Raw genomic sequence first — 24388 nt, 5'->3', positions numbered from 1 at the left:
AGCCCTTCAAGATGCTGCACTGAAGAGATGACACAGGAAAAAGGACAGGAGAAAGGAGGCATTTGTGCCTACAGCACAGGAACACACACCTGTGCATATTCCTTTCCCAGGCATAAGCAGCACGTCCAGGTACAGGCACCACTGCAAAGCAGATTCATCAGCTTGGCTCTCCCAAGCCCCAGCAGTTCCTGAACAAGGGGGCAGCTGCCTGCACAGCCATCCCACCCCTGCACTGCAGCACCAGCCCAGCATCAGCTCTGCATCCCAACACCCCATCCCTGGAGCCTCCCATCAGCACTCAGCAAAACACCTTTTTTATTAATAGTTGTGTTACCCTGGGAAGCACAAAACACAGCTACACCTGAGACACGATGGCTCCCAGCTCAGAAGAGCCCTCGCCTGTGCAGGGGGAGGGTCGGTGCAGGCTGAAAGCTGGGTGGGTGGGAGCAGGGGCCAGCCTGGCTCAGCCTGGACCAGCCCCTGAGCTCCTGGCACAGCCCTGCATGCTCCCAGCACCATCTCGTGGGAAGAGGCTGCTGCCGCAAGAACCGACCTGCCCGGTTCCCCTCAAACTTGGGCTGGGCTTTTTTGCAGAGGGACGGAGCACTGGGAGCAGTGAAACATTAATCCTGCTGCTTATTTGTCACACAGCTGCTTAATGCCACCGTGCCGACCTCACAAACACATCTGGAGACTGGATGTAAACAGGCACAGCACTCACGAGTTTTTAGATGACAAAGAAATTCCTATCTTTGGTGTCACTGTAAATTTAATTTAAAACACTGGTGGAGCTCAAAAGTATATCGCTGAAAGGTCTCCTGTGGTTTCAGAGATTTAATCAGGAAACTTACACAGGTTTTAGCAGGAGCAGAACCAAGCCCACTTGGTGCATCCCTAAATTAATACAATCTCTCGCCTAAATAGTTTTATACAAAGAAACACAAGAGCTTGGGTTTGAGTGGGTGAAATCCCTCCTGAAATCTGAAAGCAATGGCTGTGCCAGAGAGGATTTCTGTAGCCTACACAACGTAGTACAGGAGGGAGGAACCCAATACTACAGCAATACTGTACTATAACTCCATGTCCAGAGACTGAAACTGTTCTCCAGAAGGTTCTGCTGGGGTGGTGAGGACCTCAGATCAGCCTTCTCAGGGGAAAAAGTCTACTAGAGAAGGAAGCCAAGCAAACCTGAAAGCATTGGCAGAGGGATTTCTCCCTAAAACAGTGATGTTGGAGAAATAGTGTCACCTCCTGGCACTTCCCACCTGGCCAGATACAAGGGCAGGTACCCTACCCAAAACGAGCCATTTGCTCCATTACGCAAGTCACTTGAAGCAGCAAGGCAATGAATGCCCTGCAAGGTGCACATCTTTGAGCATGTAATGCAAAAAAAGGAGAGGCATGGGGACCCACTACATCCCACCAGCCAGAGACACGGTCCTGTGTGACTTGGGTGCTTTGGGGGACACTTCCTCCAAGCTGAGACCTGGTGTGCTCAGCTACAAGGGGGACACCAGCTCCCCTCAGCTGTGGCACTCTCTGCCCCAGCACCAGCCTGGAGTGACCGCATTCAAGCATGTGGGATGCAGCCAAACAAAGGGTTAAAGGCTTTGAAATGTAGTTTCAGCGAGCGACCTGCATTCCTGAAATGCCAGAGAAGCTGGAAAAGGCAGCTGGCACCCCTCCCTGCAGCCCGGGCCAAGCAGTCAGGACTTAATATAGCAGAGAGATGCCTTTGCAGCCCCCAGCAAGCTGGAGGATGGGGGTCCCAGGACAGTTCCTACTGCAGACTCTTCTGCATCTCCCCCAAGCTAAAGGGTTGCTGGGCTCTCAGACAAAAAAGCCAAAGCACCACCCTCCTCCCATGTTCTCCAGCCAATGCAGAAAAGGAGAAATCTCTGAGCTATCTTGAGCTGTTTTCATCTTATGCCAATAAAACAGCCCCTTCTGCAGGACACTTTGTGCCATTTCATGAAACCATCACATGCCTCTGCCATGGTGATTGATACCAGCACGGAACAGCAAATATGCACAGTGGATAAAGTCCCCCACCCCAGTGCCCGGGGGTCTGTGTGCTGAAGGGGTATCAGTGTTGCAACATGAGCATGGTCTGGCTCACACTTCATAAGCAAAGCCCAAAATACTTATCTCTTTGACGTGTCTCAACGTCAGTCAGCAGCATCGTCTTGCCTGGGCTCCCTGGGTATGGGCTCTAGCTGGGGATGTGGCATTTTCCAAACGCAAATGTAGCGCTGTAAAATGGGCTGATAAGCAGCCCTCGTTAAAAATCACTTTAAAGACAACCACCTTATGCTAACACCAGTAATCTGAAGTTTCCTGTGGGGAGAGTACAACTGCAGACCCTTCCTGCTTCTTGTCATCCACCAGACATAAATGCCCAAGTATGCTGTCAAATTGAGGGATTTTCCTCTCCTTTCCTCTCCACCATCCACAAATGTCTCCTGTGAATGTTTGGTCTTTCCAGTCCAAATGCAGCTCATTTCAAGCTTTCATTTCAGAGCAAAAAAGACAAGATGAAAAATGTTATTTAAATACATGGCCATGAGTGTAAAATGTGTGTTCATCCTACTCGGTCCTGCTAGGCTTTGAGATGAGTTACTGCAATGCCTGACATGAGATTTAGAGAAATTAATCCTGAAAGTCAAACAAAAAGAATTACACCTTTTAGAAAAAGGAAAGTAAGTTATTTATTTATTTATTTTATGCCTGCCTTCCAGTTGCAAATTATTTATTCAAAAGCATCTCCAGTTTAAACAGCACACTACCCCTCACAGGCTCTTTCTCTACTACCTGTGTGCACTGAATTATACTTGTTAGAGAGAGTGGGTGGGGGACAAACAACACAGACACAACACAACACAGGTTTCATTGTACAAGAGTTAATAATTGAGTTTGAGAGAGCAACATTCCCCCAGCCCCCCAAAGCTGCTCTGCATTTCAAGATGTGACTTACTACAGATCAGGTGGACTGGTGACATCGAGTCCTTACCACATAGGAGGTGAAAAAAGGAGATGAAAAAAGGAGAGAGAGAAGAAAAGAGAAGAAAAGAGAAGAAAAGAGAAGAAAAGAGAAGAAAAGAGAAGAAAAGAGAAGAAAAGAGAAGAAAAGAGAAGAAAAGAGAAGAAAAGAGAAGAAAAGAGAAGAAAAGAGAAGAAAAGAGAAGAAAAGAGAAGAAAAGAGAAGAAAAGTTTCACCTTCCCTGCCCACCCCCAACTCCTTCCAGGAACCCAGCTCTTCCAGCTGGTTTTCACGGGTCAGTAAAGGTGGCTGCAGTGGTGAAGCCAACATTTTACTCTCTGACCCTGCTAATTTCTGGTTTAGTGAGACAACCTCAGTGTCACATCAGCAGTGGAGGCCAAAAGGCTTGAAAAGCTGTTTCCAACCCACTCATCCTGCCCTGCAGCCAGGGTGTAACCCCTGGATGTGTCCACAAGCCTCCAGGAAGAGGTGACAGTTCTTTCCCTGATAGTTTCCTCTCTGAAAAGAGATTGTCCAGACACTTCTGGTCAGCCATACCCCGTCCCAGACATGGGTTGGGTGTGGGGTGCAGGTCTACCCCAGCTGTTATCTTCCATATGGGGTGCATGTCCCCACCATCCCATGACCAAATGCAGGTATCTGTTTCATGGGAGTGCAAGGGCAGAGGTGGGGTGCATGGCTGCCAGGTGCCTTCCTGGCATTGCTTGTTTGCTGGCAGAGTCCTTGCAGTCACTGCAGAGCTCGTGATGCTGCAGTCAATTTACACCACCAGCAGCTCCAAACAAGCTGCTTCAAAAGCAACCAGGAGGATGCAACGCTCTCAGTGGGGAGTGTTCTCACCTAAATAAAGAGGAACCATTTTCTGCTGGATTTCCAAATATCAACACCTGGCAGCCTCTGAGAGCCCCCTGAGATCCTGCTGTGTCAGTTCCCTGCCAAGAGAAGTGCTGCTTCTTCCCAGTTGCCCCACACAAAGCTCTACAGACAGTGAGTGTGCTGCAGATGATGGCTTGGTCATAAACGTGAGGTCTCAGGTAATCACCTGGCTCTGGGACTCCAGAAGGAACAGCAAAACCTGAATATTCATAGCAAAACAATGGGAGTTCATAGACAGCCTGAAGTCTCCCTCCATTCTTATTTCAGTTCAAGAGAAATTGATTATGGAAAAATTGGCTAAACCTGAGACCAAGCTGCAGGATAGAGGAAGATTCATTATTTTCTTTTCTGAAATACTCTGGAAATAATAATGACCACTCAATAACCCACTGAATTTGCCTACTATCCTTTTATTATATCTTATACTTGCTACAAAGCTGTGTTTTATGGGCTTGAAAAGTTATACAGCCCCCTCTTTGGGGATTCCACTGGATCAGATATTTTGCAGCACTGCCAGAAATAACCAAACCCTTCATGAACTAAAGGGTTATTGCTGGCATGGAATTTCCTTTGTTCCGATTACAGAATCTCATTTTTCTGTCTTGCTTCTGATTGTGCTTTCATTGTTTATGATTTGTATGATTAAAACAAACCACAGTACATTGGCAACAGCAGGGAAATATGAGACTTCCAGCTTGAAGAAGAGAATCTGGCAAGGTGCTAAAAATATATTAATTTTGAATTGGTACAAAGAAAACAAGAGTTATGCTTGTTATTTAGATTAATGTACACATTTGTCTTGACAAATTTGGACATGGCAGTATCTAACAGTAAGGCTTAATGTGCTTACAAGTTTTGCAGTGGGCAAATGTTGCTGTCATTCTATTCACAACAGCTTGGAAATAATATTCTCATGTAAGCAGATTATTAAACTCTGAGAATATAGATTTAATAGGCTTTTAGTATTAGATGTTGCAAAACCCTGATACTATATATAAAGTTTGAATCACCTTTGAGATTCCAAGGCTGAGCTCCCATAGAAGTGAGTTTGATATCTCAACACCTACTTGACTTAAGCTGAAGGCTTTAAATGAGCTAATTACTCAGTCAGGACATCGGTGATAAGAATCGACCTCTGTTTCTTCTCTGCTTGGGATGGAGATAAGGATAAGAGAGGCTGGACAACATTTCACCACCTCACACCACCAGCAGGAGGTCTGGTGAGAGGATGGGGCATGAAGAGAGAGGAAAGGAAGGGCATCACAGAACCCCTGGCTTAGGCAGGTTTAAGCTGCTGCACACCCACCCTGCCTACATGTCTGTCTCAGGGAAGTGCCTGGAACTGAGCCCAGGAAAGCTGCAAAGAGGTGCACAGAGATGCACAGACACACACAGAGCAAGGTCTGGTCCCCAGCTACTACAAACACCCAAGCACCGTGACCTCTCAACAAGCTCTTTGCAAGTGGTGAAATGTGCCACTTGTGGCTTTTGCTATGAACCTTTGTGGCGTCCCATAAAAGCACAGTGTGTTTTTGCACACTCTGAAAAGTGTGAAAACCAGGAATGTGTTGCCTTTTATTTTTTCTTCCCACTTCAGCTTATATTCTTCAACCACGTAAAAGCACAGAAAAGACACAAGGAACTGTTCTTCATTACAGAAAAATCAACCTTTCCTGTGTGGGTCCCACTGTTTGCAAGCAGTCCTTTCGAGGCACCATGTCCTAAATCCACAATAGGGGTGACAATCAAACTATTAACCCACAGATCAAACCTCAGGAAGGAGGATTAATTCCTGCCTTTAGAGGGTTCAGCGTGGAGAAGCACATGATCACAAAGGATCATAAAGTAAGATTCAGTTGAAAAAAAAAAAAAAGGAGGGATTAAAAGCAGGATAAAATACTCCAGCCAGCTGCACTGCACTGGAACCCCAAACCCCACCTTCAGTCAGGGCAGAGGGGCTTAAGAGCAAGGAGGAAACAGAGGATGGGTAAAGACTCAGATTGGGAAGTGAGACCCAGCAGAAAGACATTGAGCACATCCAGTCCGTGGGGAGGAGAGACACTCTTATTGCCTCTGGGTAACAGAGCACTGGGATAAGCAGGACAGAGTAAATACCAAACCAGAAAAACCAGAGGAGGACTGCAGGGTGCAGAAGGGACTGTTTGCACCAAATAACAGGATACACATTGTTGGTATTATCAAGTTCTTGGGTGCACTGCAAGGGCTGTGAAGTTGCTATTCCAGGCTTGATTTAACATGTTATAGGAAAAGGGCTTAGAATAACTGACAAATTTTGTTATGACAGGGAGGTCCAGAAATTGATAAATCAGTAGGGCTTTTTTCTAACTTAATAAATACTCAGGTACTACATTAGAAATGCAAGAGGTAAATAGCTACAATCCCTACAATAACACAGTCAAATCCTGGACATGCTCAGACATATGCTCACACCAACCTTACAGACCCAACAATGTCCAAACAGTTTTATCCATTGCACACACAGCACCAGACATGGAAACACATGGAAACATAGAATCCACCCAGCCATCACTCTGTCCTGGTCTTCATCTGACCAGCAGATTCAGCAGGAGCTTCCTAGTTTCTCCAGGAATCCAGGGATTGCTTATGCCTTGCTGTCTTATCCCTCCAAAAGAGACCAGGGTTGAAGTCACTCATAAGGGCCAGGGCTTGTGAAAGTGAGGCTGGCTCATGTCTGTCTATGAATGAGCATCATCCACCCAGTCTTCCAGGTAGGGTGGCCTGAAGCAGAGCTAGACTATAACATCAACTGTCTCTGCCCTCCCTTTAATCCTGACCCAAAAGCTCTTGGTCAGCTCCTCATCCACCCCCAGGTGGAACTCCAGGCACTCCAGCTGCTCACTGGCATAGACATCCCATCCTTCTCTCCCCTGCTTGTCCTTTCAGAGAGCCTGTATTCTTCCATGCCAACACTCCAGCCACAGGAACCATCCCACCATGTTCCACCATCCCTCTCTCTGGCAGCCACCACATATATGGGACAAGCACTAGGACAGCACCCTGAAATTAACAGGAAATATTCAAACCACACCAAATTTCTTGCAAAAAGTGGCAAGATGGAGTCTGATAACCAACAGACACACACCAGTCCAGCAGGAGAACAGAATTTCTCCAGTACATAACACACATTCTCAGAATAGCTTGAGTAAGAGCTGCTACACCATGAACAGCTGCTTGGCTCCCTCTTGGGGAAAACATTGAAATAAAGGAACTGGCAGCTTAGGGTACTCCAGCACTGTTACCTTATATGCCCCTGATTTTCAGGAATCCTCCCAGATACCCTGAAAGAGATGCCAAGCTGGGAAGTCCAAGCACATGAAGCAGCCAGTGTAGAAATAATTTTAACTACATGTCTGCTTCTATTTGAAACATTCTGTAAGTGGGTCCTGGGAGAAAAGCACCCTTGACCATTATCTTAGCTCAGCTTTATTTAGTTGAAGTCTCCCTGCTCACAGCAAAAAAACCTCTAACATCTGTCTGCAAGGGAAATGTCACTAATATTTCACAGGAGCTGGCAGAGGTGGCAACACCTGTGTAACAGATCAGAGGGGGCAAGGAGAGGAGTGGAAAGGCACACACTCTTCAAGCATAGTGGAGGATTTATTCCTTAACAGCCAAGGGATGACATCTTGGTGCCCCCTTCATGCACACAGACTTTATCCTCCCCCTGCATGCCATGGCACCTATGTGACATGCCATATTGTGCCCACAACAGTCCCCTGGTATTCTCAGCAGAAAGCTGAAGGCCATTTATCACCTGAAGTCATGTTTAATCTGCAGGTAGCTCTGAACTCACATTTCCAGGAGGATTTGGACTCAGCACCCTTCCACTGCTACCACTTCACCCAGCTGTGGTGTCAGCAGGACCTGGACCAGGGCCACTGGCTGTGACCCCAGTGAACTGTTATAAGCCAAGACCTCACCCTAGGTCTCCCTCTCCAGAACTGCAGTGTTTCTAGCCCTGCTTTAGAAGTTTTAATTAACAGTCAGTGAGACAATACTGAAATAATCCTTCTCTTTCCAATTCAACATCTCAGGCATTGAAACTCAAGATTTTCCAGAAATAAGTACCAATAGAGGACACATTTTTCCTTAGGCAACATAAGTACAGTTTAGTAAGCGTGTGATCTTAGATGTTGAGTATTTTTTTTTTTTCCAAAAGAGAGTTTGATGCTATTTTGGTCTATTCAGTGTTTCAGGTCAGTACTGCAAGTACAGGCTAATTACCACCTGAAGTTACTGATCAAGAAGTCATAATTAATATCTCAACATTTCACCACTTCCTGATTTTATTTCTATTTCTTCCCTTATGCAAACCACTTAATAGCAAAAGATGCTTTGCAAAGTAGAGTGATTAGAGGAGATTTATGTATAATTATAAAAAACATTTCCAAGTTCTATTTAACATTCCCAAGGGGCGTTTTTTACAAGAAAAATCTCTATTTCTATTAACACTTCCTTCCTCCTTATGGTATGAATCCTGCACGTGCCTGCCTCTATTAACCTCAGTTACTACTGGTATATCCTCTGAAATAGTAAGTGGGGAGGGCAAAGTAGCCACAGCACAAGCTGGACTGTGGCAGGAGTGGCTCCATCCAGAGAGGAGAGCCAGAACTAGGTGGTGGGAAGGTGGTCAGAGGGCCAGCAGTGGCACCACCGGAGTTCAGTGGTCCTCACCTCCTCCAGTTGAGAGCCATAGCAAGGAGAAATTCAACAAGGGAGTCTTCCTTCACCCTCCCTGGGCTGGGCAGGGGATGCCAAGCACATTGTCCTGCTACCAGGGCACCAAACCTGGCTGGAGACATCCCCACCCCGTGCAGTGCAGGGGACCAAATCCCATTATGGATGCAGAATTTTCACTAGGTAGAAAACTTAGTGCAGGCAGCACACAAGCACTTCTATCTGTGCAGACCTCACACATCCATCTGAGCTGCAGTGCAGCTGGACACTTGTTCTGCACAAGATCCCTAAGGGAGCCAGTCATGTCCTGGTCACAGACTGCTCCTGTGCCTGCTAAGCAAAAGATAAGCAGGACAAGGGAGAAGGAGGGCAAGGGAGATGTGATTCACCTCTCCACAACTTCTTGTCCATTCCAGCAAAGGGTGTCATTCTGAACAGCAGAGCTGTGGTTGCAGATGTACTCTGGCAAGCTGCTGTAAAAACTGCTGTGGGACTTCAGCTTTGCAATCAGTTCCCTAGAAGAAAGGGAGAGAACAGGGTGCTCAGTTAAAAGAAAAAAAGAGGTTGGTGCATTTTAACCAGTGAAGGAAGTCACACAAACACAACATTAAAGCAGCTAGGTGCAAACAAACCATGAAGCATCAATTTTATTTCTGAACCAAAGTAGCTTTTAGTGTTTTTCCTTGATGTTATTCAGCCAAAGGCTAAACCCGTGTTTCCCAGGGCAAAACTGCTGGTGATGGGGAAGGATGTGGGGACAGCAGAATCTCAGCCCAATTTTGCACCAGGCCAAAGTCAGACACAGTCTGCACTCTCACAGCACCTAAGAAAACATGCCACTGGCTCAGCCCATGCATCCATGGGGTACATCTGAGCAGCAAGGGCTCAGGCTGTAGCGTCCCCTCTGCTTTGCAGCAGGTAACAAAGGTTCTTCAGGGGCTTTGTCTGGCTGACACTGGGCATCCCCCTTTGCTGCAAGGGCAGGTGGCATTTCTGGTGGTAGAACAGAGCTGGCATTCTCAGCACAGATGTGTACACATGGCTAAGGCTGTGTTTCATGCTGCACCATCAAAAGGACATGATATCAAGGGATGCACTGGGCTGGCCATGGGGTCAGAGTGCATTCAAAGGGGCAGGTTACACTCATCAGAATGGCTCTGTTACAGGAAGGCAGGAGGAGCTCCAGGACACAGAGGGGATATGAATCAGGTTGCATCCCAACCCTGTGCCCTCCCTTCCCAGCAGCAAGGATCTCCAGCTGGTCACCTACAGCAGTGGTCCAGAGGGCCAGAACACAGGCTGACCATGGGATCCCTGATATTGCTAGAGATGCGACAGAGGCTCTGGGAGTGAGATGTGACATCCCTCCAGCCTAGGTCCAATCCCTCAGGGACACTCAGCAGCTGTCACCAGGGAATAGTAGCAGATTTAATTAGGTAAATAGCACCAAAAGTGAGGCAGTATGAATAGCAGGGACTGGAGGCAGTAAGACTTGGCCTTACAGTCTTCTTCTTTGGTTTCAGCACATTTCCCCCTTTGACAAGGGGTTATTGCTCAATCTCCTTGGTCCCTGGGAGGAATGATGAGGAATTAGCACCCGGAGTAGGAGGCACTCTCAGGAGCATCCCCCGGGTGCTGCACGGGGGCTGTCTGTGCCCTGCAGTCTCAGGCGGTTCGGTGTGCAGAGGGGTATCCAGCTCCCTCCATCCCTCCTTGCTTCGGGATTTCACGGGATTCCCTCCAGCCAGAGCCCGCGACAGCCAGCTGGGGGCAGGCGACACCAAGAGAAGGAAGCCTGAGCTCTGTTGCCTGCTCCTGCTCCTGCCACAGCCCGTGGAGGGAGAGGGTCTCTCCAATCCTGCCTCTGAGCACCACAGCACACCCTGCCCGGGCAAACGAACAAGTGCTTGTCCGATGACTCAAAGCCCCTCCAAAGGATGTGTATGCAGCCTACAGCCCCCTGCACAAATCCAAGGGATGCTTCAGGCAGTCACCTCCTGTGTGAAACACCTCTTACATCCATCTCCTGCACAGTGGGGCAGAGGTCCAACCATTTGGAAAGCCAAAATGAGGTGAGCCCTGGATCATCGGATATGGCAAACCCCGAGCAGGAGCTCCCTGCCCCTGGCACTCAGCTCCTTACATCCTAGGCACTGCCTTGCTCCTCTTCCACAAATCCCAGCAGAGCTGGGGAGAACAGGCAGAAGGAAACTTTCCTGGGGAGCAGAGCTCCCTGCAGGGCAGGGAGGAATTCCTCTGTATCTGCAGGTATGAACCCATGTAATTCATCTCAGCAGATTTCATTACCCTTCAGACTCTTCAAAGGACATCTCTGTCAGAGTCTGGGCTGTGTAACCTCCAACGTGTTGAGACAACGGAGGAATGCAAGCGCTGCTGCTGTATCTCATGGGAACCACATCAAGAATGTGGCCCTGTTAGTCTTCAGAGAGAAATCCACCCAACTTAGTCTATCACCAGTTTCAAAAATTGCCAAGCTTGCCTGTTTCTCTTCCACAGGGATTTTTCTTTTATTCAAGACAGAAGTAAAGGCACTGTGTATCTCTGGGTGTGCTTCCAGATCCAGAGGGGAGATGATGCTCCCTGACACGTCAGTGTGAGATCACTTAATTACAGCTTCTACTTACATGGGGAAGGAGGCACAGGGTGCACTGCCAGCAGTGAAGGCACCTTTGGAAATTTTCAGTAAAAGGCTGTTAACATCTCTGAACTACCATAAACCACCACACAAAAAGCATGAAACACATTCCCTGTACATACATACGGTGTAATACATAACAATTCAGGCTGGAGTGACCACTTCCATCTATAACTATACCCGTGAGCATTTCAGACACTATAGCAGTGCCCAAGAAACCCAGACAAGGCATTTGGTGTATTAGCCTGGGTGCATTAGGTGAGAAAACCCATGCAGATGCCTCATTGCACTTCAGAGCCCACCACTGAGCAGCTCCGATGCTCAGAGCCAGATTTATGGGTAAGGGAAATAAAGAGCTTTTCCATCTGCTTCCACAGGACCATTCCATATGGTGGCTGCTCCTGCAGCCCATCCAGCAGGCACCACACTCAGCCTGAGCATTCTCACCTCCTTCTGCTCGACAAAGTTTCTTCTTGCTCAATGTGAGTCACTTTCAGGACTTTCTTGTCAATGAAAAGGTCTTCTGGATAATTAGCTGATCGAATCTGCCTCTGCTGAGCGTGGCCACATAACCGGCTGATCTGGAAAACACAAACACAGCAGTGTGAGGAAGTGTTGGGACTGCAGGGAAACAGCTGAGATGCAAATTGGCACCTGCACATGAGCTGCTATCGACCTGTCATCCCCATCGTGCTCATGGCTCAGCAAGCACCTGAAAGCAAACTTCTAAGGTTACAACCTGGCTTTTGTAAAAATACCCACCCCCTGTGAAGGAATGCAGGAAGTTTCAGGCAAAATGTTGGGGCACTGAAGTGCCCCCGTGGCTACCAAAACCCCTGAGCTGCAGGTGTGACAGGCAAATCTTCCTGTGTCAAGTTAAAATTAGGCTGGCAGAAGGGGGCTAGAGATGTTCCCTGCTCCCTCCTTCCTGAACACCACAGCATCTCAACACTCTGCACTCTAGCTCTCTAGTCAGACTTTTAGGCAACACCTCCCCTCCAAAGGAAAATCCTACGACCCTGGTTCTGCATCTTGAGGCAGCACAGACTGCACTGCAGATGCCCAGGGATGAGCATCATACACATCACTACTAATTAAAAAACCCAGGGACTAAAATACAGCAAGCATGGGGGCCACAGCCCAGTCATACTGTGGGAGGCCCTGATTAACAGGGCTCTGCTAATGGCACAAATTAGCTCATTAGCATAGAGATGATTCAGGAACCAGCTGCAGCAGCAAGGGAAGGAATCCAATGTGCCTCGTTCAAGCTCTCTCGCATGGCCGCTGTCCCAGGACTCACTCAGCAGTGGTCACTGCTGCAGTCCCCGCTGTGGATGGATTTGCCACCATTTCCTTCTGTGGGACACTACCAAGGGACATCTGTCCCCCTGTGGCACCACTGCCACTGTGAAAGTCTCCTTTTGATCCACCCTATGCTGCTTTTGCAGGACTCATCCACGCTGGGCTGTGGAAGGGAGCTTGGCTGATTGCTGGGACCACGAAGGCACCACAGTTAACACCACCCTCACCTTCTCTGAGCCTCATCCCACCACCCATATCCAGGCTTGGGACAAACCACACACCCATAAAATGCCCATTTCTTGCAGCACCTCATTTATCTCCACACCACACTGAATTAAGGCAATCCCAGTAAGCTGCACACCAGAGGTTAAAAGCACACCTGCTTCCCAATGCTACAAGCATTTGATGTGTAAAGAGAAGAGATTAATTCTGTTCTATTACATCCTACATTTGGGTGGGCAAATAAATTAGTAATGTCACCTCTTTCATTATCAAGAGCAGCACAGTTTGTTTGCTTAGGCTGTCATATAACAAGGAGTAAAATAGAAACTTCCTGGGAGCTGGGCACTGCAGTTTCTGCTCACATCACGGTGGGAAGAGATGCTGCCACCGGTTCTTCTGCACCTGCAGTTTCCCCTGCCAAAGAAGTTCCTCCTGCAGCTGCCAGGGGAGCAGTTTCTGCAGCATCTTGCCTGGTTTTTCCTCTTCTGTCCTCCTTTGGCTGTGCCTCCTCCCTACCTTACCAAAACCAAGTTCTGCATAAGAATGTATCAGCCCTACTGCCCTCCCTAAATCACTTGGCAGGCTTCAAAAACAGAGGGAGGGATTCAGAAAATGGATCACATTTTGGGCTATTTTCTTTGCCTTTTGGGCTTTCTGTTAGCACTCATCCCTCTCATGACTTTTACAGGTAAAGTCCCCTAATGCAAGCAGATAGGAATAGGAGGAAATCACAGGACAGTGGGAGACCTGGAGAAGGGCATTTGGGATCTGAGATCCCCTACTGTGGAATGGGTCTGGATGCCCAGTGCTCTCTCTGTACTGGCTGGTGCCACTGTCCCTGCAAAGGGCAGACCTGCAGGAGAGCATCAGGATGCTCAGGGGGGGTTTGTGCGCTTTTCCTCTGCCCAAGTCAGAGAGGAAACCTGCCATGAAACCTCCTCCAGGGAAACACAAGACACACAAAAGCTCCAGGACAGTGGGTATAAAGGAAGCAATGCCACAAAGAAGCATCGCTGCATCCATGCTCTGCATGGACATGGAAAATGGAGAAGTGGGAAAAGGTCAGATATTTTAACCTGCCGTTTGTGATGATTCCCTTTGATTCTCCCCAGCTCTGTGAAAATCCCCCAATCCCTTTCCAAAGCCCAGCTTTCAGCTGGCAAAACCTATCAAACCCTGAGAGAAGAGCAAGTCCAGGATCAAGGCTTTTTTCCCAAGGATGCAGAGAGGTGCTGAATGGGAGGGGAGAGTGGGAGTGACAGCGCAAACAATGGCAGCACCCGAGAGCGTGCTTCAGATAGCAAAAGGACCGGCAAGGTGGGGATGCTTCATCTCCCACCCAGCACTGGAGGGAGCTCAGCCCCTCTGCTCCCAAGTCCTGCACAGGAACTGCAGCTCAGCTGCATCCTTACAGCCCCGCACGGCATCTGGGTACCAAGGCTCCAAGACTCATGGAATCCAGAAGGCTGGAAAAGACCTCTACAATCATCGAGTTCAACAGATCATCAAGTTAAAAATCATTGATCAGCGAGTCCAGCCATCCCTCCTGTGTGGGATGAAACCACAAACAGGATTGTCTTAGCTGTGACATGGGACAGCAGATGAAATCTTTACAGATCGAAGGATGCACTGTTCAAACTTTCCACCAAGTTTTTACTTATTTATTTATTCAAGCAACAGCTAACCTTTTCAGAAAAAAAAAGCCCAACCCTGCAGCCCATCTTGTGCAGTCACAGTGAAATAATTGTCACCCTTTAGGGAAACAAAAACACGGCTGAATTTTGAACTTAAAATAAAGTGAGTGAAAGTAGAAGTAACAGATTGCCTGCTCATTTGCAGGGGAGGCATCGTGTATGCTTTTTGGGGGAGGGAAGGATTTCACAAACCATCTGCCAAAGTCTGCTGGGCCACAAGCAGTCCTAGGACAACAGTTCAGAAATCCCATTTCAATCTTTCCCTCTTTTTGAGTCTGCACTGCAGGCTCAGGAATGCAGGAACACAGCTTCCCAGTCTTTTCCTAACCATTGCCATTTTAAGCAGGTTCCAAAAAGAAAAATGCCACTATAGGGCAGTCAGAGAAGGGACAGATACAAGCTCAGACCTTGAGGAGAAAGAAGTGTGATAATTCAGCTCTCCAGCACAGTGGTGTGTCTGCAAGAGGGAGAGCAAAAGGAAGGGAGCATCTCTAATCCAGTTGCCAAACTTGCATCAAGCAACAGTGTTTAATATGTGGTTTCCTCCCACCACACAAATATAAATGTGAAATTCAAAGCAAATCAACAGAACTGGCTCTTCTCCTCAGGCTCCCCATGCTACCAGAGGGATCATTAATACACACCAGCCCTTATCTAAAGAATAGTCAGTGCGAGAGCTGTGCCTTCATTCAGAACAGGCTGAAGTTTGACACGTTAAGCCACAAAAAAAATTACTAATTAAATCAAATGCTAGTGTGTGTTTTAGGCAACAGGAGTTGAACTTTGTCTTTAAAAGAATCTGCCAGCCCACTGAAAAACGGCTGCAAGGGGACACCAGGTGAGAAAAACCTTCCCAAAGCCCTGAGCTTTTGCAAACCCCCAAAGCCACTGACACTGTAACAGCCAAAGCAAAATTTCTCTGCCCCAGCTCATTAACAAAGCCACTAATTACCCAATTTAATTAGCCTCTTCCATGCTAGCACCACCGAGGCCATGAGGGGAACACTTTGCCTTCTGAGGACCACTACCCCCAGTTCCACATCTTTATTCCAGCCGCGGGGAGACACCAGACCCGGGCAGGACAGGGCTCCTGGGCACTGCTCCATGGGGAAGCAGCAGCTGGCTCCCAGCACCCTTGGGAGCTGCAATGGCTCTGCTTTAGAGGGAACAGTGATTTGAGAGGAGCACAAGGACAAGGCTAATGGAGAAGCACTATCAGCCCACTTTAACCCTTCCCCATTAATTTAAGAGGTGCCTGAGGACTGCAGGGAACGATGCACTGCCAGGGACCAGATCCACCATGGCTGCTTCCAGCTGAGTTGATGCATGGGTGTAAAGCACAACACTGATCCACGTGGGTACCTGCCAGCCCACAGAAACTGGGGTAACTGGGGTTAATTATCAAAGAAACTGTGACCACAACAGCAGGTTCTGTGCAAAGCATCACAGCCTCTGTGCAGCTGATGGAGGGCACCACCAGCCTGGCTATGGCAGGATGGCATTGCTGACACCCCTGAGGCTCCACTCTGCCACCAAGGCACAAGGCAGCATGGCCACATGGGGCAAAAAACATCTCATCTTGCACATCAGCAAGGAAATCCAGGGGTGAAAGGATTGGAAAGCAGCACACTGTGATCCTCAGTGCCAATCTGAGTTTTGCTTTTAAGAGTAAGAACATTTTAAAAGTAATTTTCTAGATGATTTAGAAGGGGAAAGAAAGGACAAAAAAAAAAAAAAAAGGTAGCTAATCAGTTTCTCGTTGGACAAGAAGAGAGTACATCAGACACTGCTAGATACCTGCTGCTGCCACTTCTCATTCAGCCCAGGAGCTCCACTCTGCTCTAAAGGAGAGTTTGCTGTATTTGACCTTTGCTTAAACTTTACATGGAGTTTCCATTTGTCTTTTCTATGAACTCTTCTGCTTATAGATTCATTCTCCAGGAAGGCACAGGGTTTTTTTTCCCCTCAAGGGGATGGCCTCATTTTTGAAGATTTCCTCCCACAATCTCCTTTGCTCTCAGGAGTTCACCTAAGTAATTTTATACTTATTTGTGAGTTTCCTTTGGGAGAAGCCACACATTAAACTGAAAAGAGATTAACTACTATAATTGATTTGAACACAGCTACAGTACAACATCAAGAGACCACAGACATGCTGTCTTTGGAGGAACCAAATGGTGCCCACTAAACCCTAAGCATCCTTCAGTGATGGAACCCAGTTTGACCAGTGAGGCTTGAAAGCCTCAGTGAGGCAGCTGCTTGAATTGGTGCTTCTACCCCAGTTCTTTTTAACAACCTGCTCCATTACACATCACAAGTCTTATTAGCATTATAAAGATTGCATTTGTGCCCCGTTTATCTTCAAAGTCACTATAAAAGTGAACCTGAAGTCTATTACTCAAATGCTGCTACAGAATTCCGCTTAATTAAATTCTAAAGGGCTTAAACCAAAAATACACATTGAGATGATGTGGGATAGAACATAAACTTTTTAATAGTAGTAACCAAGCACATTTACCATTTCTACAGGTGTAATAAAAATGCTAATATATGTTAATGTTTAGTCTGTGGTTAATGTTTTGTCTTGTTAATTTCCCCAGGGCTTTTATTACTGATTTAAATCTGCCACACTGCCCCAGTGATTGCATCGCCTTCCACAAACGGCGCCAGCTCTCAAACCAACACTGATTAGCAGGAGTGGAGAAACATTTGGCTAGGACAAACACTCTTATTATATGCTTCTAATCATTAGATACATTTTGTCAGGAAGATGGGAAAGAGACAATTCCCAGCTCCCCCTTTCTTCTCAGAGCAGAAAAATGTGATTATGGGCATAAAAATGAATTTACAAGCCTTTATTTTAGGAAGCACATCATTATTAACTAAGTAATGATTGTTCTTCTGGTTCCAGGCACTCAGGCAGAAAGAACAAACTGAGTATGGTAACACAGATGTCTTCAATGAACACTCCAACAAAGCTCCTCATTAATGGAGTACTAAATGTTATTAATCAGCTCCATAGTATTATGATCTCAATTATTCAGACTGCAAGGATTACATAAGAGACAGCATCCTAACTCACTCATGCAGAGACAGGAATTGCAGGAAGTGACCTACTCTATGTGCTGAGGAGAACATTTAATAATGCATCACCCTTAAATAATGCAACGCTATAATGTGTAAAATGCACACAAACACTAATGCTTAAAATAACAGAGTGCCTGTCACACCAATGCCCACAGTGACGCCCAACACATGCTGCAAACATGGGCTACAAGCACTCAGGGACCCCTGCAGCCACCAGACCAGGTTGTGCTGAAGGCCATCACCACCATGAAGACCAGGTCCTTCAAACTGCTACAGAATCCCAGAGGAATTAAGGAGGCATCTTTCAAAGTAAATTACAAAGTAACTTAATTTTTCCTAGAATGGTTTGGGTTGGAAGGGACCTTAAAGAACATCTAGTTCTAAATCCCAACTGCCATCCCTCCCATAGCGGATCACAAAATACTTTGCAGAGGGTCAGTGTCAACACAGGGCCCAGAGAGGGCCACACACAGCCACGTGTGTTGATGTGACAGAGGCGACAGAGCAGCTGGCAGGTCTGACATGTAGCATGGTTACACCATCACTCCACCCCAGAGACTGCATCAGGGCGAGGGCGCACCAGCAGAGCAGTGGGGAGCACGAGGAACTTTTCATGGTTCCCAATCCTGGGTGCCAATTGCTGAAGCTGGATGATTTCTACCTGCACTTCCCTCTGCTGCGTCAGGGTTCACACGTGTTAAATTGGAAAGAGACAAACACTGCAGCTCCCATCACTGCTCCCATTAGCACATGCCACAGGGTCCCCAGGAGGATGGGATGGTCAATGAACCCCACATGTGCTGCCAGCACACAAGGCACCTCCACAGTGTCCCACCACATCCCGACCCCTGCACTGACCCAGCTTCTCCCAGTGCAGGATGCTCTTTCTCTCAAAGGAACCGTGACCTCAGCTTGAGTCAAGCCCTTTCAAACCCACAGAAAATAATGCAAACAAGATGTTTCTTCTCTCTGTCATCCCCATCATGGAGTGTTTAATCCACCAAAGAAAGCAGCTCTGTGTTTCAGTGAAAGCCTGTTTATTGTTATTTGTAGGTAGAGAGGAAGTTGGACAAAATGATCACAGTTGTTCCTTCTGTCTTTATCATCCATGATGCATAATTAAAGCACAACTTCTCAAGTCAGCCTTTTCCTCCAGTATTCTTGTTAATTCCATACTTAACACAGAATTTGGTATTTCAGTTCAGATGGCTGGATCTCAGCAGCAAACGGCAGGACAGGCGGCTGTAGCCCCAGCCAGGGCTCAGACCCAACCCAGCAACCAACTGGGAGAGTCAAGAAAAAAGGATTTGCTTAATTTTCAGCACACATTTAAGCAGTTTTCTCATGTGGTGACATTTCCTGGAACAGGGCCCTGTAGCATACTAATGCACCATTATGGTTTTAAGTTAGATCTGTGCAATTTGATATTTCTTAGACAACCAAACTTAAGACTTTATTCTTGGAAGGAGAAGTCAGCCTTGCCTGGAAGGAAGCAGAGCAAAAGGGAAGATGGAGCAAAATCCAGAGAAAACCAGAACATATTAGACTGACTAAAGCCAGGCTCAGGAGCAGAACGCAGCAGTACCCAGAGTCCATCTCCTGCTGAAATCCCACTTTAGCTTCATGGCTAATGAGGTAGCACAGCAGAGTTGGGAGACAGCTGCTCCTGACCCCAGGCTCCTGCTCAGCCTTTGGGACTAATTCCCCCAGGAAGCTGAAGATGCTCCAAATACAAACAGCTGATTTCAACATTAGCACTGATTCACCCAACCTGACTGAAAATTAGGACTTAAGGTAGCAAAGCCCACTTCTGCTAAGGATGCTAAATAGACCTAAATTATAGAACTGCACTCCTTGCATGCTCTAACACACAATTGCTACTATGGGTCCCTAGAAAACCCTCCTATTGCAGGTAATTAAATCTACCCCATCCCAACAAACTGAGAAACAAGGAATTGGCTTGAGGGATCACCAGCTTTTACCCAGATCTTAAAAAAAACCCTCACTAGGCAAAGCCAGGCAGCACAACAGCTCCAGGCAATCACCATGTGCTTGTTATTTTCCTTCCATGGGTTAATCGGTTTCCTTGGCAGATTTCTGTGGGTTTTAATGTTGCACCGTGTTTGTGCCTACGGCACTACAGAAAGGAACAATCCGAGAGAAATAAATTCCTAGCAGCTTAATTTAGAGAGGAAAAACAGATACCTGCCATCAGTCTGGAACATAAGCCAGAGTCAGAGCCTGTAACAGGGTATTTAAGAGCAGGCGTGTCAGCTGGGTTGCAAATGTGGTCAATACCTACCAGTCTCTCTTCCCCCCTGCAGCCATAAGCCCAGATTCAATTATTCTTTGAGAAATACTTTGTTAAATAATTAAAAAGTTGCTGTGTTACTTTCCCCTTTTTTTTTCCCCCTTAAACCAGACCCCTTCCATTCGGGAAGTATAAAGCCATTGTAATGTGTCAGCTAGCAATTAGCTACTGTACACTGTTTATTCTTTAATATAATCTTTGAGTAGAAGGGCAATATTCTCAGAAACGCAGCATTAACTTGTTCCTCAATGACTTTAATATGGCTCTCTTCAAATTACTGCTCATAAAATCTCAGGGAAGAAAATTTACTGATGATATCCCATCTCCTTAATTAGTTCTCTCTCTCTCTTTCAGCAATCCAATAGCAAGTATAATATTTATTTAAAATAGAGCACACAGGGCTTACCACTAAATCTACTGTAACTGGTGGTATCAAAACAAGCAGGTAAAAGGCAATGCCTGTTTTGCAGCGTGCACAGACCACGCTCACAGGTGCACACAGCTCTCCAGATTTATATTTCAATAAATGCCTGTACTGAAACCATCCCAAAGGATTTTACACCACTGTGTACTTTTTGCTATAAAACGTCCTTCTCCCTTCCTCTGGTGAATGGAAACCCTTCCTACCCCAAAGGGTTTGGTACACACCATTCCTCCACTACTTATTTTAACCTTCAGATAGGAATAATCCCCCCCCCCCCAGCAGCAACTTTTTCCTCCTCCATCCACCTTTCTCTTTCCAAAACCAGTCTTTGCTAAGACAACAAGGCTGGAGCCACCAAAACTCTCCAAATCCTTTCAGCAGTTAAATTAATTCTGCTGAATTTCTTCAGCAGAAAAGTTACAAGCATTTGTTTTCCAGCAAAGCTCAGAACAACCTCACTTGTTATGCAGCTCCTGGCAAGGGAGGGGCATGAGGCTTTCCCCATGGCCATGCCATGAACTTCCCCAGTGAAAGTCTAAAAGAGAAGTACAATAATTATCATTAAAGGAAAAGGGTAAAATATCTCCATGCAGCAGAGACTAGCTGCTGGAAAAATGAATCCATTCAAGGCCAACAAAAGGCTTGAGAAAGCCCTGTGTTCTTTTTTTTCATTTTTTTTTTTTTTACTTTATGTCTTGATTTTTTTTCTCAGTTTTGAAGCTACCAGATCCGTAGCAATTTTTTCTCCCTGACAGTCAGGCCTAACCTAATCCAGTTAAGGGTCAGCACCAAGATAATACACGCAAAACATGGCAAACAAGGTAAAAAGGCTCCCATTAGATTTTTGCTCAATAAAGGAATTGCATTTTTTCCCAAAGACAAATAAGCCTTATTGAAAATGTAAATCATTCTTTTCTGCAAAGATATAAATATCCGCAGGGCTTTTTTGAGACTTTGTTGTAAAACATCTTGTTTTTACATGTACTGTGGTTAGAACAATTGAATTACAGAATGACTTACAATGTTAGATTAGTTTCTGCCTGATTGAGAATATCTTTATAATGGAAATCGGTGTGCACTTTTAACCTCGTTACAATGCTATATGTCTGATTAATGTATTAAAGGGACTCATTCAACAATAGCTGTTGCAGACAGAAATTAAATTAATTTGACTTTATCACAACACCTTTATTAACAGCATCAAACAGAGGACTAGTATTTGATTATGAGAAGTGAATTCCAATAAACTGACACACAATTCCAAAATGAGGTAGGAGAATCATTAGATGGGGAAAAAAATTGACTAAACACTTGCAATGCATTTTTGTTTATCATCATTACTGTCCACTCACCTTGCAAGTTGCAAGCTGGGCATTTCCCCAACTCATAAAAGATAAAACATCTTGCACCAAAATCTACATGTGGAGAGTTATTAAATTTCCCTCTGGCTCCAAACAATGGGAAGAGCACGAAGCAAGGCTCAGAGATGACCTTCCTGGATGTTTTTTAGCCTCTGCTGGACAGACCCTTTTGTGCCCACCCGCACTGAGCTCATGGTGCCATTTTGCTCATCAGAGCCACCCCAGCATCACCTCCCACGGCCCCACTGCCCTCAAGTGCCCTCTGCTCCCTGGGCCATCCCTCAGGGAGGAGACAGAGGATGGATGACTTGGGCATCAGCACAAGCAACTGGGTATCTACAGAAATACCTGCACTCTGCTCTCTGGAGAGCAGCAGCATGAGCTTTATTTGTACAGTGATTCAGATAAATACGTGCAATCCAGGAGTTAATAAGCTTTAGAAAGACATAACTTAAGAGCACATCAGTCACCCCCATGTTACCCTCAGCAACCAGCCAGCTCTCCACGTGGTTCTCTCCAGGTGACAGGCTCAGAGCATCATCTCAACCTTTGCCAGTAGCATGAAGAGAATTGGGTGTGAAAAATGATTAGGTTATAAAGATACACCTGCATAAAGAATTGCAAAATTTGCCAACAGCTGCCCTACTTTTTTGTTTTCTTTTTAGAGGAAAGAACTCTGCCCAAGTAGCTGTGGGCTATCAGCACAGCTTTCTGTAGCCAGCCTGCTCTTGCTTAAACAAATCTTTGGAAGAATAATGCAGTTGGCAGCAAACTTCACCTACTGAAAAGCAGGCTCCGTGCCCTCAGGGGCTCATTAGTGGGGCAACACAACATGTAGGGATGGAAAAGGCCACCAGTCCTTTTTGCAGGAGCCTGCTAAGGCAGCGAGGACCCGGCAATGAGGGGTGCACTGCTGCAGCAGATGGATGAAAAATCTGCCTCAATTGTTTGTCGACATTTTTTTCCCAGCAAAACGTATTTAGCATCTTTCATGCCCGGTACCTCAAAGCCACTTCACAATAAGATGCAAAAATGACATAATTCACAGCACCACACACAGGGAAAGAATTCAAAATGAAGCAAACCACTCATTGCAACCCAGCCCCTCATCCTCTCCAGCACAAAACAAAACACCTCTGCTCCACCCGGGCGGCTCTGGGCACTATTTCTGCTTTGCAGAGGGTCGCTTTTAAGTTTCTGGTTTGTTCTTGGCTCATTCATCAGCATTGCTAATGCGAGAGATAGTTCTGGTTTTAAGGCAGCAACACTCACGGGGGTTACTGTCACTGGAAGTAAACTCAGAGCTGTTAAGATGAAGGATGCCCGGTGAATGACCCCGGACGGAGGCCTGAGTGGAAACTGCAGTCATGGATAACGAGGCCAAAAGAGGGTTTAGCGTGAAAAGCACAGAGAGATGGATATTGGTGAGCACAACTCCGGTGTTGCAAAGCTGCGGGTCTAAGCAAGGATAAAAATCTTCAGGAAAGGAAATGGGCCAGAATGTATTTTGCTAATAAAGCATCTATGTTAATAGGGGTTGCAGGAGGCTGCAGCAATCTGGGCAGCAAGCAGGGAGCCATGTCTGCAGGGCTGATGCTTAGGGGTTTAATCTCTCTGGTAAGAGAAAGATGTGTGGGCAGTTTTAACAGAGAATTCCACAGGCAGCTCCACCATTCCACAGTAAGTGTGCAGGGCAATGGCATGTCTGGAGGGACTGAGTTAAATAAGGATAAAGGCAGTTCATGCCATGGATATCACTTCTCTGCAGGCACCTCAGAAGCTGGGGGATCAGCCCACACTTAAGAGTCTCCTGTTTCTGTCATGCACCAGCTTCTAGCATCCCTCAGGTAAACCAAATCTAAATCTCAGCAAGCACCCAGAGCATGAGGCTGGTTTGACTCTGAAGGAAGTTCACCTGCAAAGCTCACTTGCAAATACAGCCTCAGTGCAAGGGCTGAGCCCCAGCTCTCCCCTTTCAGAGAGGCAGCTCCTCCCTGGCCAGCACCCTGCAGTTTTTGATGCAGACGAAGCCTCAAGACACCCGGAGGGAACTTTCTGGTGCTGTGATCCTTGTTCAGAATGAAACTGAGGGGTTTTTTCTGCTTAAATCCAATTTATTTCAAGACCTCCCATTATGTCCTTGACCATTACAATTTATTAAAAAAACAGACAGCCTGAAATTTCCAAGCTTGAAGCTCAGAGGTGAAGGAACAGGCAGCCCATACATCCCCTCCTGCAATGCTTTGTATGGCAGCTCCCTCCTCTCCTACATCCCAAAGCATCCCAGGTCTAGCTGTCCAAGCCAGCTGTGATGGGAGCCAGGAAAAAGAAAAGAGATGAGAAAAAAAGAGGCTGTTCTGTGCAGTGAAGAAAGCTGCAAAACATTGCAAAACTGTGTACCCTCATTTCCAGCTGTTAAGGCTGTATCCTGCTCCACCAACTCTGGGAGTTCTTTGTACTGGTGCCAGGGCATCTCAAAACCAAATATCTTTTTTTAAACACTCGGGAGCCAGTTGTGAAACAACAAATTAGCTCCTCAAGCTCCTAAAACAAGTAACATGCCAAGCCATGGGACATGCATACAGCTACACAGAACCAGCAAGTAATCTGCACGAGGCCTTTAGACTTGCTCTGACTTCAGCTTGGAGAAGATGCAAGGCATCCCATCACACACAAACCTGTGTGCATCTCACTTGCAATGAAGCCAACATGTGATCTGAAGGGAGATCAAGCCA

The 24388-nt window shown here is 46.5% G+C and overlaps 1 protein-coding gene across 1 annotated transcript in view; it reads right to left on the bottom strand.

Moving 5' to 3' along the window:
- Positions 1–24388, bottom strand: part of GPC3 (glypican 3) — a 139750-nt gene that overhangs the window by 42846 nt on the left and 72516 nt on the right. Inside the window, exons 4-5 of the mRNA XM_062502674.1 lie at positions 11700–11833; positions 8986–9111 (exon numbers count right to left, since the gene is read on the bottom strand). Of these exons, the coding sequence (XP_062358658.1) occupies positions 8986–9111; positions 11700–11833 (260 nt within the window). The remainder of the gene's footprint in view (positions 1–8985; positions 9112–11699; positions 11834–24388) is intronic.

The sequence above is a fragment of the Cinclus cinclus genome, chromosome 15 (assembly GCF_963662255.1).
Source record: "Cinclus cinclus chromosome 15, bCinCin1.1, whole genome shotgun sequence".
NCBI classification, from domain to species: domain Eukaryota; kingdom Metazoa; phylum Chordata; class Aves; order Passeriformes; family Cinclidae; genus Cinclus; species Cinclus cinclus.
The sequence above is the reverse complement of the archived record's forward strand: the minus strand, read 5'-3'. Positions and strand labels throughout refer to the sequence as shown.